Genomic DNA, 17,308 nt, shown 5'->3' on the forward strand with positions numbered 1-17,308 from the left:
AAATGATGCTGGGGTGGTAGTAATGGGGAACAAAGAAATGGCAAATGAACTGAATTAATATTTTGCATCAGTCTTCACTGTGGAAGATATCAGCAGTATGCCAGAAATCCGAGTGTAGTTGCTATTACTAAGAAGAAGATGCCTGGAAAGCTGAATGGTCTACAGATGATAAATCACTTGGACTGGATGCACTACACCTCAGAGTTTTGAAAGAGGAAGCCGAAGAGATTGTGGAGGCATTAGTAATGATCTTTCAAGAATCACTAGATTCTGGAATGGTTCCGGAGGACTGTAAAGTTCAAATGTCACCCCTAAAGACAGGAATTTATAGGCCAGTTAGCCTGAACTCAGTGATTGGTAAGGTTTTGGAGTCCATTACTAAGGAAAAGCTTTCAGTGTACTTGGAGACACATGGTAAAATAGCCAAAGTCAGCATAGTTTTCTTTAGCGGAAATCTTGCCTGACAAATCTGTTGGAATTCTTTGAGGAAAAAACTGACAGAATAGACGAAGAAGAGTCAGTGGTTGTTGTTTACTTGGAATTTCAGAGGGCCTTTGACAAGGAGCTGCACATGAGGCAGGATAAGAGCCCATGGTACCACAGGAAAGATACTAGCCATGGACAGAAGATTGGCTGACTGGCAGAAAGCAAAAAGTGTCAATAACAAATGCCTTTTCTGACTAGTAGTGTTCTGCAGGGGTCTGTGTTGGGATCATTTTTTTCCACGTTATATGTCAAGAATTTGGATGATGGAATTGATGTTTTGTGGCCAAGTTTGTGGACAAAATAAAAATAGCTGGAGGAACAGGTAGTCTTGAGGAAGTGCCGAGTCTGCAGACAGATTAGGAGAATGGCAAAGAGGTGGCAGATATAATACATTGTAGGAGTGTGCACTTGGTAGAAGGACTATTTTCTATTTGTCAAGCTAATTCAGAAATCAGAGCTGCAAAAGGACTTGGGAGTCCTCATGCAGGATTTCCTAAAGGTTAACTTGCAGGTTGTGATGGTAGTATGGGAGCCAAATGCAATGTTTGCATTTACTTGAAGAAGAATAGAATTTAAAAGCAAGGATATAATGCTGAGCCATTATAAGGCATTGGTCAGACTGCACTTGGAGTACTGTGAGCAATTTTGGCCCTTATCTAGAAAAGGATGTGCTGGCATTGGAGAGAGTTCAAAAGAGGTTCATGAGAATGATCCCAGAAACAAAAAGGTTAATGTATGTAGAGCGTTTGATGGCTCTATCAAATATTGAAAGGTCCAGATAGAGTGGACTTGAGAGGATGTTTGAAGAGATGAGAAGGAATTTATTTAGCCAGAGGGTGGTGAATCTGTGGAATTCATTGCCACATACTATATCGGCTGTGGAGGTCAATTTATTGTGTATATTTAAAGTGGAGGTTAATAGGTTCTTGATTAGTAAAGGTGTCAAAGGTTATGGTGAGAAGTCAGGAGGATGATGCTGTGAAGGAAAATGGCAGAGGAAACGCTGAGCTGAATAGGCTACTTCAGCTCCTATATCTTATGTGGCTTAACCAAAGTTTTATAGCTGCAGTGTGATTGCCTGACTTTTATACTCAGCACCTCAACCTATAAGGAAAACATGTTGCATGCCTTCTTTACCACCCTGTCTACTTGTGCTTCCACTTTAGGGAGCTATGGACTTGCACTCAAAGATCAGTGCTACTAAGGATCCTACCATTTACTGTATACTTTCCCCTTACATTTGACTTCCCAAAGTGCAACAGCTCACAGTTGTTTGGATTAAATGCTATTTACAATTTCTCAAGGTATAGTGTACCAGACAGGGTACTGAAAATCTGCGTCAACTAACTGATGGGAACACTCAAGGACATCTTCAATGTCTCACTGCTGTAGTCAAAAGTTGCCCAAGAAGAGCAGGCTGAGCTGTCTCAATGACCATCACCTAGTAGCACTCAGATCCACTGTGATGAAGTATTTTGTCAGGTTATTCATGGCTAGTATTAATCTTAGCCTGAGCAAGGACCTGGAACCATTGCAATTTGCCTACTACGACAACATGTCTGTAGCGGACACAATCTCACCGGTTTTCCACTGGGCTTGGGCCACCTGGACAACAGCAATACCTATGTCAGGTTGTTGTTTATTGATTACAGTTCGGTTTTCAACATCATCATCCCCTCTGCAAGAAATTTTCAAGGAATCTAGAATAGGAATGTCCATGGCCTTCATTCACTGTTTTACTATCTCCTCTGAATGAAAACTGAGTATAAATTCATATCACAAGTTACAGAAGTTCCTGAAAATCAGTACCTCTAGGTTCTTTAATCTTTGGTGGTAACTCCTTCCACTCATCTTGCTGCTGGATCAACTCTTCAGCATACCCATTTGCTATTAATTTGGTGAAATTTACAGGTTCATTTTTCTTTGGTAAAGGCCTAAATGAAAAGTTTGTTATTGTTGTGCTTCCAGATAATTTAAAGTTATTTTGTAATTGTTGCATTTATTTATTAAGCATTTCAATGAATTTCTTATCTCTTTTCATATGCAATGAAATTTAAACATGGGACTCCTCAAAGTTCTGTTAGTTATTGCTTTGCCAGTCACAGAAGGTAAATTGAACATATGTGTAGGGAAGCAGATTGATGAGGGTGTGAGCAGGGATGGTGTGAACGTATCTTGGTTAGAGGCTGCTTCAAACTGAAAAGATAATGTTAATATATCCAGGCATTCATTTTCTTTTTCTAGATTTGTGGCTGACCTGCACAATTCATTTTCTCTCTCTCTCTCTCTCTCTCTCTCTCTCTCTCTCTCTCTCTCTCGCACACACACACACACACACACACACACACAATCCCCCATCATACAATTTAAGTTTTAAGACTCCCTTGAGTATAGATTTGATTATATCTTAAAATTGCATTATAAATTTTGAAGGAAACTCAAGCAAGGGACTTTAGTCAAGTTACTTTGTTTAATTTCAGTGGAATAAACAGCGTCATTTCGTTACGTGTGGCCAAGTTTAAGAAGCCAGAAATGATCAGCCCCTTTTTTCTGTTTACCACAGGGAAACATTGTTATCAGTGATATATTTTGTTGTGATATAGCCATGCAAAGCCTTGGTTAAACCAAATCTAACATGTTGTGAGCATTTCTTGTCACCACAGTTAAGCTTGCAAGGGGCACAGTCTGGATTATTAGAATGGCAAGGAGCTCAAATATTTGAAAACATTGGGGGATATTATTTACATAGACAGATAAATTATTTCTTCTTGCAGGAAAACACAAGATCAACAGTAGAATCTTTTCAGGGACCCTTTTCAAAAGCTGACAGTTATTTGAAATACCTGCAGTTCAAAGTTGGTCACAGGTAAGCCATATTGTGGCTGATGGCTAAATGGTGATAAAAATACAGGCCCATCCAAGCTAGAAAGAAGATTCTCATTACTGTAATTATAAAAGCTTTCAACACCATGGGGTATGGTGGTGGCTTCATTCTTAAAAATGCTCTTGAATGGCCTAGCAAGTTACCAAATTTGAAGGTGACTTACTACCATCCCCTCACAAACATCCCCAGGCCCCTCAAGCCTGCTCTGCTATTTAATATGATTATATCTGATTTACGATTGTCTCCACTACTCTTCTGTGTAATTTCCCCATAACGCTCAGACTCTCAATCTTTCAAACAGTATCCACCTTCATGTTAAATATATCCAATGGTCTGGCCTCCACCAGCCCCCAAGACACAGAATTGCAGTGATTCACTACCCTTTGGGAGAAGAAATTTTTTTTCACCACACCTTTAAGTGACTGGCTTCATATTTTGTGGTTATGCCCTCCTGTTTGTTACCCTCTCACTTGTGAAAACATCTTCACATCTACCTTGTCAAGCTCACTTAGAATCTTATATGATTGAATAAGATTATCCTTCATTCTTCAAAACTCCAAGGAATACAGACTAAAACTGTCTGACCTCTCTTGATAGAACAACCTTCTCATCCTATGAATTAGCCAGGTGAATCAGTTTTGGACTACGTCCAATGCTATTACGTCCTTTTTTTAGGTAAGCAGGCCAAAGTAGTCTACAGTATTTCAGCATTCCAGCTATGGTCACAACAATTCCTAGTATACCTGAAACAAAACCTCCCTAATGTTAAACTACAACCCCTTCACAATAAAGGCCCATGTGTTATTTGCCTTCTTAACTACACATGTGGGGCTTACTTGCTAACTTATTGTGCTTTATTCATGAGTACGAAGGCTAGTTGGGGATGGCCCCAGTCAGTGGCTCCTAAATAACGAATAAATATTAACTGCATGTTTCTACTTCTCTGACCATGCCCATTAGCAGCTAATAAATTGCAAAATAAATTACTTAAGACAGTTTCTATTCAAACATTGGCATTAATTAAAAATAGCAAAATATTTAGACCTGTATGAAAATATATCACTTTGGATATTGGAACTTACATAGCTGGAAATTTATTTTCACCTTCCACAGTTTTCTTAGTGAACCATTTGTTTCTTTGCTTCTTGTCCGTTATCTTTGGCAACTTCAGCTATAGTGTATAAATACTTCTGTTATTGAAATAAAGTATACAGTACATTTACTAGCAATGATGAAAAGGACAAAAAAACTATCTGGTATTTTAATGAAAAAAAATCATTACAAACACTACTACTAAAGGCATTTAAAGTTGCAACAAATGAGCCTAACATTGCACTGATATCGCTAACACTCTTGATGCAGAACTTTGCAAGTCAGGAATGGGTAAATCACTGATGAAGTTTTATTTATAGGAAATCATGCAGGCTGTGAAAAAGGATTTATTCCGATACACACACTCAAACCATGAAGATTAGCAGATCGAAGAAACGGATAATGACAGAGCTGAAATGAAATTTACCAAATCAAAAATTTCAAGAAACATTTTGAAAGGGAATTCATAAGCAGGATGGAGAATGTTTAAAATAGACAAACATGGCATAAATATAACAAGTACCCAGTAAAAGGCATAAAATCATTCCACAGAATAAGATCCTTTGGTCCACTATGTCAGTGCACATTAAGCACCAACCAGTTTGACTCATCCTCCTGCCCTATCAACATATAATTCTTAAACTTATGTGCAATTCTCTTTTAAAGGCAGGTATAAATTCTACTTAATCAGTACCTCATTTATTATAGAAACACCTCTATTGCCTCCCTCTGCAACTGGATTTTCAACTTGCTCATCAGCAGACCTCAGTCAGTAAAGACTGGTAACAACTTCTCCGCACTGACCATCAACACAGATGCATCTCAAGGTGAAAAGCAGGACCCCAAGAGTGGGAATCTCTGGATCACTACCTGCACAAGGTGTTAGTAAACTTGCAAAATCCTACTCACTATCTCATTTTGCAACACTAGAGCCACTTTGCTCTAGAATTAACTTTGTTTTTTTTTGTTCTGATTGTGTTCTTTCTTGTAAAAATTGTGTATAATTTGTGTTCTTTTTTTTTGCTTGTGAATGCTGCTCATCTGATGCTGCAAACAATTTTTTCATTGCACCTGTGCATATGACAAGAAACTCGACTTTGACTTTGAGCATAATAGAGTGATAGAGTTGTATAGCACAGAAATGGGCCCTTCAACTCACCAGGTCCATGCCAATCTATTTGTCTGACCATTCTAATTCCATTTGCTCCACAGATCTGTATCTCTCTAAGACTTATTTAAAAGATTAGCCTGATTTGCCACACTTACATTCAAAACATAAAGTGAAATGCCTCGTTTCCATCAAATCAAATCAGCGAGGATTATGCAGGGCAGCCTGTGAGTGTTGCCATGCTTCCAGCACCAACATTGCAGTCACACAATTTACTAATCTTAACCCTATGTTTTTGGAACATGGGAGGAAAGGCATGTGGTCACATGCATGACTGGGAATTAAACCCTGATCAGTGATCGCCGGCACAATAAAGCAATGCGCTAACCACTAGGCTACATGTTGCCCCATTACATGATTGTCTAAATGTGTCTTATATAGAGTAGTCCTATCTGATACCACCACCTCCTTGGGCAGTGGCACAATGGGCCAGATACCTTCCTTACATCAATGGCTGGACTTAGCTCCCAAATCTAGACTTTTATTTTAACGTGATTTACAGGTCCTCTTTAGTTTACAAAGCAGTCTACCCCACACATTCTGTCTTCTCCTCTCCCCTATCCCCCATTTGGCAGAAAGCCTGTAAACACATGCCACCAGGCTAAAGGACAGCTTCTATTCCACTATTATGAGACTGTTGAATGGTCCAGTAAGATGTCTCTTTATTACCCTGCACCACATTGTCTACCTGCACTGCACTTCCTCTGTTATTTATTCAGCATTCTGTTAGTACAAACATTGCATTCGCAATGGCCATAGGATTGATTTTGACAGCACAAAAATACTGTGCCACGCAAATGGCCTTTGGGACTGCCTGGTGAAGGAAGCCATTGAAACAAAACTAGAGCAAAAGAATTTTAACAAAGACAAAGGTCTCTGTCTAAGTAGGAACTGGAATTCAATTGTAAACAAGGTGGGACGTCAGAAACTTGATTGGATGAGGACTAACCAATCAGGAGGGACAGACGATGGGGGTATAAATACCATGGACTAGACATGCCCAGGCTTCATCCCTGATGAAGATGGCAGAGTCAATACCTGTACCCAGCTGGAAGCCTGAGAAGAGTTTATCCGTCATATTTGCCAGGAAAGCACCAGAACCTTTTTCATCTGTTATTGTTTTATCAGTGCCACCACAAAGCACTGTTGTAATGATCTGAATTATAAGTAATGCAAGACAAGATTTTCACTGTACCTCAGCACATGTGACAATAGTAAATAAATTTAATTTACCAATTTACTTCTAAGCATCCTGCTCTATAAAAACTGACAAGTGTCTGCTTCTTTAAGTTTCAATTTGCACTATACTTTAAAGCCTTAATTAGTTCTCTATCTATATTAAGTGACGATAATTGGCCAGCATTTAAAGGGAGGACTATACACTCTATTTCCACATGCATTTTGAATGTTTGTAATAAGGATTAATGGTTTTCAAAGTATATTTTGAAATTAAGTATAATCAATAACATTATTTTCACTTTACTTAATTTGAATCTTATGTGGAAATACCATTATTTCAAAATTGTGGTGTCTATTGTTGATATTGCTTGAGCTACTTGATTTAGATTGAGACTGAGGTAGTAATTAGAATTGTCTAGAGCTTTAAGTCTGCGTGTAAGATTTGAGAAATAGGAATGCATTGTGATGACACCTTTATACTGAATAAAGTTACTCATGAAAGTGACTTACCTAAAGAATACACAAGTACAAAGTATGTTGACATTTCTACATGCTAATAATTAAAATGCTGGAAGTGCAGATCCAATGAATAGCTGAATGGAAAGTAGCACATAAAAAGAAATCATGTGTGATAACAGCACTTAACTTCTGAATAAATCTCTTTGTACTTCCATCTGATTCACTTCAATGAAAAGTAAAATGAGGCAGATTATTAAACAGATAGACTATCAAATCCTTTCTAGATCGAACACAAGAAATTCTGCAGATGCTGGAAACCCAAAGCAACATTCAGAAGATGCTGGAGGAACTCAGAAGTTCCTGAAGAAGGGTCTTGGCCTGAAACAATGACTATTTATTCATTTCCTTGGATGCTGCTTGACTTGCTGAGAACTTCCAGCATTTTGTGCACGTTCCTCTCTGGATTGAGGAGAATTAAACATACATCTTTACTTAATTTCTAAATTTGAGAAAAAAAAAGAATAATGTGCAAAGAAGACATCTTTTAAGCGAGGTACGTCATCATCCTTTTCAGTGTAAAACAGTTTTTAGATATCAGATCAGATTAGCGTGTTCAGATCTCAGCTGATCAATAATGGAAATGACCAAAACAGCCATAACTATGTTCCTAATTTATTTTAACTTGGAGTTATTCAGATAAATATGACTTTCCCAAATATTTACAATTTGAGCATAAGTATATGGTTGAAATGATCATGGAGCCTACTAAATGCCAGGCACCTTTACTTTTGCTTCATTTTCTTTCTCGTTGTCCTTTTCCAATGTTGTCTTATCAGAGTCATGAGGTCTACATTTCGACTTCTTGTCAGAAGGGCTTGGAATAAACTCCTCATGAACCATGTACTCAGGCATATACCATTTAGGAACCCTGTAAGTAAAGTAATATTCAACTTTAACATTATAACACTGTAACATTTAAATATCCAGTCTTATAAAAACTGGACAGGCATCTGCTTTTTTAGCCTTAAATCTACACTACGCTTGAAAACTAAAACCAGTTCTATATTAAGTGAATAATAATTGGACAGCATTTAAATGTTATCCTTAAAATAAGAGGAAAAGGTCAATTAAAGCACCTGGTGATCTAGTCTTTGTAAATGGTGTATAAATTAAAAGCAAAAGGGTATTGCTGAACCTATGAATAACCTACAGCCCAAGCCTCAGGAAAATATTAGGGTTGTAAAGAGGATGTTATAGACTAATTCATAAACATGATGTCAAAAATAGGAGGTTAAGGATGCAGAGAGTAAAACTCTTGAGAATCTATTACTTGACTACTCAGAAAACGGATAGGTTTGGCACCTAGCTGACCAGGTATTGTTTGGAGCCTCAGTTCCCACATTCCGTTTTCCTTTCATGGCTTCCCTAACACAGGTGTTCTGATTGATGTAGCCCCCAGCAACAAACCATGATCCCAGTTCACACCCACTCTGTAACGCACTGGGAATCTCATTCCCATTAGCAAACCAAGGCTCTAGTACGTGGAAATGGAAGCTGCTACCCTGGGAATGTATTACTATACTGTGCAACAGCTTAAAAATGTGAATTAATCGTCCATAAAATCTGCTATTTGGGCACTAGCAGAGTTCTGAGTATGTCGTTAATGGAATTCTACAGTATAAGGAGAAATCCATTTCTTACATTTAGTGAATTGGACCATGAGTCCGTGCATATATAATTACTGAGTAATGCACTGTCATTGGCTATATTTTTACAGTCCAAAGCTAAATTTAGTTAGCTGTGTATAATTATTCTCATAGATTTAAACTGTTAAATGTAGAAGTGAAAGAAAACTGTTAGCAGAAATGTATAGCTGTGGAAATTTAATAAGCAGGAAAATGGATTGTTCTGTTTTCTACTAAATCTACCTCTTCAATTGAGAAGGACAATTTAGACAGATAAAACTGGACCCATCAACTTACATACTTTCATACGAAATCTCCATCAATGTGATGAGAGAGCAACAAATAAAGCAGCACGTGGTGCATGTTAATGACTGTACCAGAAGAGTGCAGCCTCAGTACCCAGCTGGGAACTGATCATAGAGCTGCCCTTGCACCCACAGTGGTGGAAGATGAGGATAAAGACTGGGAGATCTTAACTTCAGCATTGCACCTGGAGGAATTGTACTATACAGGAGTCCCCGCTTTACGAAAGTTTGCTTTATGCCATTTGGCTTTTACGAAAGACCTACATTAGTACCTGTCTTCGTTAGCCGAAAGAAATCCGAAGAGGATTTTCGTTTTTACGAAAAAAGGCACCTGCTTTAAACTTGTGTTTACCCCGAGAAAGACTATCGTGACCGTGAAGCCTTGCACAGGCAGGTGTATGCACATGCGTGTACGTGCCGATTTTTTTCTACTAATCAGTTTTGGCTAAATCTTCCTGATTCTGCTAAGTGAAACTACACAGTCAATACATTATTTCTGCTTTATATAGGCTGTGTATTTATCATGTCATTCCTGCTTTTACTATATGTTAATGTGATTTTAGGTTTTGTGTGCTATTTGGTATGATCTGGTAGGTTATTTTTTGGGTCTGGGAACGTCCAAAAATTTTTCTCATATAAATTAATGGTAATTGCTTTTTCGCTTTACGCCATTTCAGATTACGAAAGGTTTCATAGGAACACTCTACCTTCAGATAGCAGGGGAAACCTGTAATGTAAAAATGTCAATTCAGGAAAGTACATCCAGCCCAGACTAATTATCTGAAAAGTGTTCATACATAGAAAGTAACAGCTAATTTGCAATTTGTGAATGCAGTACCTAAGTGGTAAGACTATTAATAGTATTTGTACACATACTATTGTATTGACAGTGTAACACACAAACTCAATAAAGCTATCTGGTTAGGGAACCCAAGTCATACATCTTGTAAATTGCAAGTTGAACTTGTATAAAGGACAAAAGAATTGGAAAGATTCATTCCCTCTACTGGTGTCATTGACAGCTTGCACTATGGTCTACATGTTGCTGTGGTTATGGTCTGGATTAAGCTGGGTGTCACATTGCCCCTTCTGGAACTGTTGATTAAAGCCCAATGTTGGCATTGCAAGATATGCATAGCTGGAAATTTGAATGTGTAGTTCTGTTACATGACAATACACAATTAAAACATCAACTCTCTCCATAGAAGTTGCCTGACCTAGAATCAGGGTCATACAACACATTTAAAAAAAGCCTTCAGCCAAACTTGTCCATGCCAACCAAGATGTCTATCCAAGCTTGCCGCATTTGGCCACCTTTGGCCCATATCCCCAAATTTTTCTTTCCATGTACTGTAATTGTCCAAATATCTTTTAAACACAAATTATACCCATCTCTGGCAGTTCGTTTCATGTTGAGTAGTGATGCAACAACTACCTCACAGTCAACAGCAGTAAGACCAAGAAAGTGATTGTGAACTTCAGGAAGGGCAAGTGGAGGGAACACACACCAGTCCTCATTGAGGGCTCACTAGTGGAAAGGGTGAGCAGCCTCAAGTTCCTGTGTGTCAACATCTCCAATGATATGTCCTCTGCACAAACACATTGATCTAATCACAAAGAAGACACACCAGCTATCTACTTCATTGGGAGTTTGAAGAGATTTAGTACGTAACCAAAGACTATTACAAATTTCTACAGATGTACAATGAAGAACATTCCAATTGGTATAGCTCCTCTAATGCTAGGATCAGAAGAGGCTCTCGAGCAGGGGCTCCCAACCTGGGCTCCATGGACCCTTCAGGTAATAGGAGGGGTCTGGGGCATTATGAAGGGTTGTAGACCCAGCCAGCTCCATCATGGGTACAACCCTCTCCACCATCAAGGGCATCTACAAAAGGCAATTCTTCAAAAAGGCAGCATCCCTCACTAATGACCTTCACCATCTGGGACATGCCCTCTTCTCATTACCACATCAGGGAGGAGATAGAGCAGCCTGAAAACCCATGCTTAATGATTCAGCAGCAGCATCTTCCCATCGGTCATCAGATTTCTGAATGGTCCATGAACAGGGCCTCATTATTTCTTTATTTTGCCCTGTTCATTTATTTTGTAATTTATCGTAATTGTATGTCTTTGCACTGACCTGCTGCCGCAATACAACAAATTTCACATACATAAGACTGATAATAAAGCTGATTTTGATTCTAGTGCCCTCTAGTTTTGGACCCCCTATTCTGGGATGTGGACTGTGACTATCCACCTTATCTATGTCTGCCATGATTCTCTATAATGTCACCCATTAGCCTCATACGCTCTGGAAAACGTCCCAGCCTATCCCTATTATAAAAGCACTCCTATACCCCCAGCCCCGCTGTCATCCTTGTTAATCTTCTCTCTACCCTTTGCAGCTTAATGTCATCCTTACTATCGATGGGCAACCAGAATTGCACATAATACTCCCAGTGAGATCCTGCACACTCAGGTGCTCAGTATTTCTGAACTTCTGTTTTTGATTTGGAATTTCAGCATCTGCCATTAACCACCCTCGGAAACCTTACAAAATTATGGGGAAGGCTAAGCTAACAGATGTTATGCTAACTTGTTTTATCCCTTTGGCTTCGATTCCCAATCTTTCTTAAGTAGTGATATCTGCCTACTAATGTAAAGGAATGGCTCGAGAATCAAATACATTTCAGCATATTACATAAGGGGATCTGCATTGTTCTCATCTGCTTCCTCCAGAACTCAGACTAGAAACGAATATAACCTGGTGACTTGTTTACTCATCAACAGAAAAGACAGCTGGATAACCTCTTGACTACTGAAGATGCAATGTGTGAGAACACCCATTTATGCTTTTCACATCCAATAGTGCAGGGATTAAATATTGCACATCTTTGTATAACTGTCTGAAAAAAGTACCTGCCTTAATGTTAGACTTTAACCTCTACTTATCTGAGATATGCTGAACACAATATGCACAATTCAAATTCAAAGGATTGCAAATAGAAACGCATGTATACTTACTCCTTGGTCTTGGTAGGGGATGGTGGTACATGTGTGAACCATTCTGGTTGTGAGCTGGGAATTGGAGGTGACTTCCTTGGAGGAGGAGAAAAATGCCTCAGCAAATCTGTAGTTTGGATGTACAGAAGATTTTTAGTTCAGTTAGAAGTGAAAATATTCTCTTAAAAATGAAAACACTTTTTTTTCTGACTAAGCTGAAATCTGGATCCAACATTTGGGTGGTATGGACCTTGAGGCAAATTAAACAGCCATAGGAAAGAACTGCCAATTTTTCATTCTATTAATTAATCAAAAGCAAATTAGACAGGCTTCCTCCCTTCCTGATGTTCTTCTTTTCAGGATCTAATACATCTAAGAAATAAATACTCTCATTTTCTGCTAGTAGGTAAGGAACATTAACTTTTTGCCCAGCTGTTCTTTTTCTTTGCATTATTTTTCATGGAGACTGGTAACCCTACATAGCTTATTGAAATGCCTATTGTTAATGTTCAATGCCCAACAGTGGGAGCCAACATACTTTCCTGGGGGCAAGGTATTATTTAACATCCAGATATGCCCTCTTCCATCAGGGCAACATTGGAGAGCATATACTCAGTCTATTTCCACACTTTAATTCAAATACTCATTTTAAATAGTGGATAATGGAAAAATTTCCTTTATTCTTTGGCCAGAAAACAGATGCACTGTTTTCCCTTGGCACTGTAGGACTGCTGAGTAAAATTAAGGTGCAAGTGAGAGAAAGCCTGTTGAAAGGCTGCAGGAAATATGTACATTTCCAACCCAACTACCCAAAAGGTACAAAACTCTGCAATTGCTCTGCCATATTTCTCACTCCAATTCACACTCACAGGTTGGAAAATGTTTTCTTATGCTGAATATATTTCTGGGTTTAAATTACATTGCACAGCATTTGGGAATATTTTCCTTTGTGGTTGAAGTTAAAGGAAGATATCTTGTGTAAATTATTTTTCCTTTCTCACATTGCAATAAATGACACTACAGTGTTCATTCATTCATTATGTGCCATGTCGTGAGACATGGGCAATCATGGGCTTTCCACGACCATGATTGTTCTTGGCAAACTTCTCTACAGAAGTGGTTTGCCATTGCCTTCTTCTGCGCAGTGTCTTTATAAGACAGGTGACCCCTGCCAAAATCAATACTCATCAGAGTGTCTGGCTCTTGTGATATTCACCAGCTGCTCCCATGGCATCAAGTGACCCAGATCAGGGGGCTAAACAGGTGCTGCACTTTGCCCAAGGATGACCTGCAGGAGAGTGGAGGGAAGGAGCACCTTAAACCTCCTTTGAGAGTGACGCATCTCTGCCCCACCATCCAACTATAGTTTAATATCTCTAAATATTCGCTATTCAGCAATATTTTTATTTTATCTTTTATAGTAGGTCATTTGTGTAGCATTCACTGCTAAAATAGAAGTATCAAAGTCATCCCATTTTGCTTTTTTTAAGCAGCACTCTAGCTAATGCCCTGGCTAATTGAGTGAAGTCTGATAATTGAACCCAGGATCTTTTTGCCAAACAAAGTACTGGTGTTCATTTCTACTGAAACGAAATTGAAACAGAAAATGTGTTCAACCTATATATAGTGTGTTGAGGGAACTTCAGTAAATTTAGTAAATGAAAATTAATAAAAGAGAATGCTAATGTTCATATTCAAAAGGCATTGACCTATTTCAGCTGCTGGTTTGACTCAATATCAGCATGGTCAGTGCCAACAAAAGAGGCAGGTATTTGAGTGAAGCTCGTGAGGTATGGGATGCCTATAAAATCTTACAAGGTCAGAAGTTTCTAAGTTTAAACAGAGATTAGTGGTTGGAATGTATTAGACCATTCTGAGGGACATAGAAATTAAGTTATCCTTTCACCCTAGTTGTGGCCAGATGAAATAAACCACTCATTTATGGAGGTAGGGTGGTTAGATTCTGAATTAATGGTATTTGAGATAAATCTCCAGCCAATAAGAAGATTCTAACAGAGTGAAAAACAGTAGCTGGTAACTTTGGTTAATTATTCTGTCACATATGATTGAACTTTCCTAGTGCCAGGACCTCAATCTTGGCATCGTCTGTTTTTTCATACTCTTGGTTCTTTCAACATTTGATAAGCTTTTCTGTATTATACTATTTAAATGCAGATCAGTCTAAAAGGTAGGGCCCAATACCAGTTTTATAGTGAGCTCCTCCAGCTCCTGTGCTCAAATTCTTTACATGCAAGACAGAAGGAGCCAATAAACTCAAGGTCATTGCGGAATTAGTAGAGGGTGTAAAGTGGAGCATGAAGAGGAAGGAGGTGCAGGGAGGGAGGGGGAGTTAGAGAACTGGTGGTGAAGAAGTAAAGTACTACAGAAGGTGGAAATTTGAAATTAAAAAATAACATTAAGTGCTGGAAGCACTCAGGAATTCTGACAGCATCCAGGTAAAAAGAAGCAGAGTTCATGTTTCAGGTCAATGACCGAGCAGTGGAATGAAAAAAGCAAGAACACATGCTGCCTGGCCTGCTGCGTTCACCAGCAACTTTGATGTGTGTTGCTCGAATTTCCAGCATCTACAGAATTCCTCATGTTTGCGTTTTTAAATTCACTGCTGCGAAGCCTCTTCCGGTGATGCTTACACTGAAGAAGTTTAAATCTTCTCTTCGACGGGAGTTCAGTGAAACCATCGCTCACTGCTCCCCATCTGTAATTTCTTCGACTCATCAACTGTTCGACCACATTTTGACTCAGACTCGCTATCACAGCCATATATCCTTTCCCTTTTGTCAATCAACTGTCCAGCTCTTGGCTCCATCCCTCCCCCTCCTGTCTTCTCCTATCATTTTGGATCTCCCCCTCCCCCTCCCATTTTCAAATCTCTTACTAGCTCTTTCAGGTAGTCCTGACCAAGGGTCTCGGCCCGAAACGTCGACTGTACCTCTTCCTAGAGATGCTGCCTGGCCTGTTGCGTTCACCAGCAACTTTAATGTATGTTAATTTTAAGTTGCACAGGAGGTGGGAGAGAGATGGATTGTATCAAAGAAATATTTCTGAGGCCAGGGTTGCCCAGGGTGTTACCATGTTTAACAACTGGTTAATGAATGTCAGAACTGCCGCTGGAAGTGGCAATGCTATCACAGAGGATTGAGTCTGGAGTCAGGCAGTGTGGGCATGGGGCTCTCAGGGGATAAGGCAGCTTCAGCAAAGTGACCCTGAACAGATGAACATGTTACGGAGCAGAGTTTTAGTTTGTATTTAAGAAGGGGGAAAATATGCCACAAGGTAAATAAGGAGCAAGATCCTAGGAAACTGAGATGAGTGTTATTAAAAGCAAGAGTGAACAGAGGGAACATAAAGGCAGGTAAATAAAGAACAAAGCCTAAAATTACTGATAGGAAAACCAAAAGCATATAAGATCAGAGATCGGAGATCAAACTGGAGACAGGTAAATGAAGAGCAAAGCCCAAATTTACTATGAGAAGCTTATATAATCCAACTTCTGTGGTAGAAAACACACATGTGGTTTTTAATGAATGCTTTGAATTTGTCATCACTAAAATGGGTATCCATACAGACATTGTAGTCGTCATTGTATGATATAAAGTTAGAAAGCAATCAAATATTTCAGTGTTTCTTATCTTTGAAAATAGTTACATCACTAGGCCATTAACAGAAGAGAGTGAGAAAAGCAGCACTAGTTCTAATCATAATGTTTCTATCCTCTCTGGTACAGGCAAGGTTTTAGAAGAATGGATGGCTGATAACACAGTACTGTTGATTAAAAATAAAGAAAGAGGTGCAGCAAGTAATTACAGATAACTTAAGCTAACAAAATCCCTGATGCATAAATCACTGGGAAACATTCTGAGAGACAAGATCAATTATTATTTAGAAGGACATCGGTTAACCAAACATTGTCAAATACTTTTGAGAGAAGATGTACAAACAAGGAATAGCTTGTCCCATACAAGAAAGCTTTTTGAGCAATAATAAGAAAGATTTATGTGGATAGTGTATTAAATGTAGGCCTCATCAAATTTAACAAGGCTTTTGATAAGGTTCCATGAGGTGAACCCATGGAATGTAAAGGACAAGTATATTAAATTCAGATTTAGCTCAATGGAAATTAGTAAAGAATAAAATTTAATGGCCATTTATGGGGCATTTGCAAAGGTAATATATCATCTACTCTATGTGTCAAGTCAAACTAGAGGCAAAAGAAAATGACATTTAAAAGTAATAGCAAGAATCCACTGATGACCATATGGAACCCACTGCCTGAGTGCTGCTTCTGCCCGGAACACCGGGAGGACCCAGCAGCATCACAGCCGCAGTCCGGGAGCAGCGCTGGAATCTGCGGTAAGATGCTGAACTTTAAATAACTTCAAAGACTGATTCATGGAAAAGAGCACTGCTGTCACTGCGTTTTGGATCAGCACGAGCTTCGCATCACGGGGATCATCATGCGCAGGCACTTCTGGGAAATGGTGCGAGGTTTAAGAAGAGCTCGGGAACCTTCGTGAGGGGTCGTCTGGTTTGAAAACATAACGGTCTATTAGGGAGCAGAGAGGTGCAGGTCGGAATCCGTCTACAAAGTACGCAGAGGTAACCGGTTTTTCACCTAAATGTCTAGTAACTAATAACTAACGACTTATGTCATATGACTAGAGTCTTATGACTAATGACTAGTGTCTAAAGACTAGTGACTAATGTCTAATGGCAAATGGTTGATGGAACTAATGGAACTATCAAACTGCCACACTTGTGAAAAATGAAAGGAGGAAAAAGGAAAAGTTGTTTGGTCACTGAGTGGAATCCAGTTAAAAACCTTCCGGTAGACATATTCAATCCCTTTCAAGTGGGGAAGCTGCACATGTTCAAAGAACAAAAAGAAATCCAACTTGACAGTGAAAAACTGGTTGACCAGGAAACTGAAAACTGGGAGCTTTGAGCTGGAACAGCAGGAGCAATAACCTGGAATCCTGAAAAAGGAAGAAAATCAAGTTAAGATAAAACAACATCAAAGCATCAT

General features: G+C 39.0%; 1 protein-coding gene across 2 annotated transcripts in view; it reads right to left on the reverse strand.

Annotated features, from left to right (window-relative positions):
* LOC134357987 (uncharacterized protein C7orf57-like) overlaps positions 1-17,308 on the reverse strand; it is a 100,838-nt gene that overhangs the window by 20,616 nt on the left and 62,914 nt on the right. For both annotated transcript variants that reach the window (XM_063069834.1, XM_063069833.1), the window contains exons 4-7: positions 12,286-12,391; positions 8,049-8,196; positions 4,453-4,541; positions 2,296-2,420 (exon numbers count right to left, since the gene is read on the reverse strand). In XM_063069834.1, coding sequence (XP_062925904.1) covers positions 2,296-2,420; positions 4,453-4,541; positions 8,049-8,196; positions 12,286-12,391 — 468 coding nt within the window. The remainder of the gene's footprint in view (positions 1-2,295; positions 2,421-4,452; positions 4,542-8,048; positions 8,197-12,285; positions 12,392-17,308) is intronic.

The sequence above is a fragment of the Mobula hypostoma genome, chromosome 17 (genome assembly GCF_963921235.1).
Source record: "Mobula hypostoma chromosome 17, sMobHyp1.1, whole genome shotgun sequence".
NCBI classification, from domain to species: domain Eukaryota; kingdom Metazoa; phylum Chordata; class Chondrichthyes; order Myliobatiformes; family Myliobatidae; genus Mobula; species Mobula hypostoma.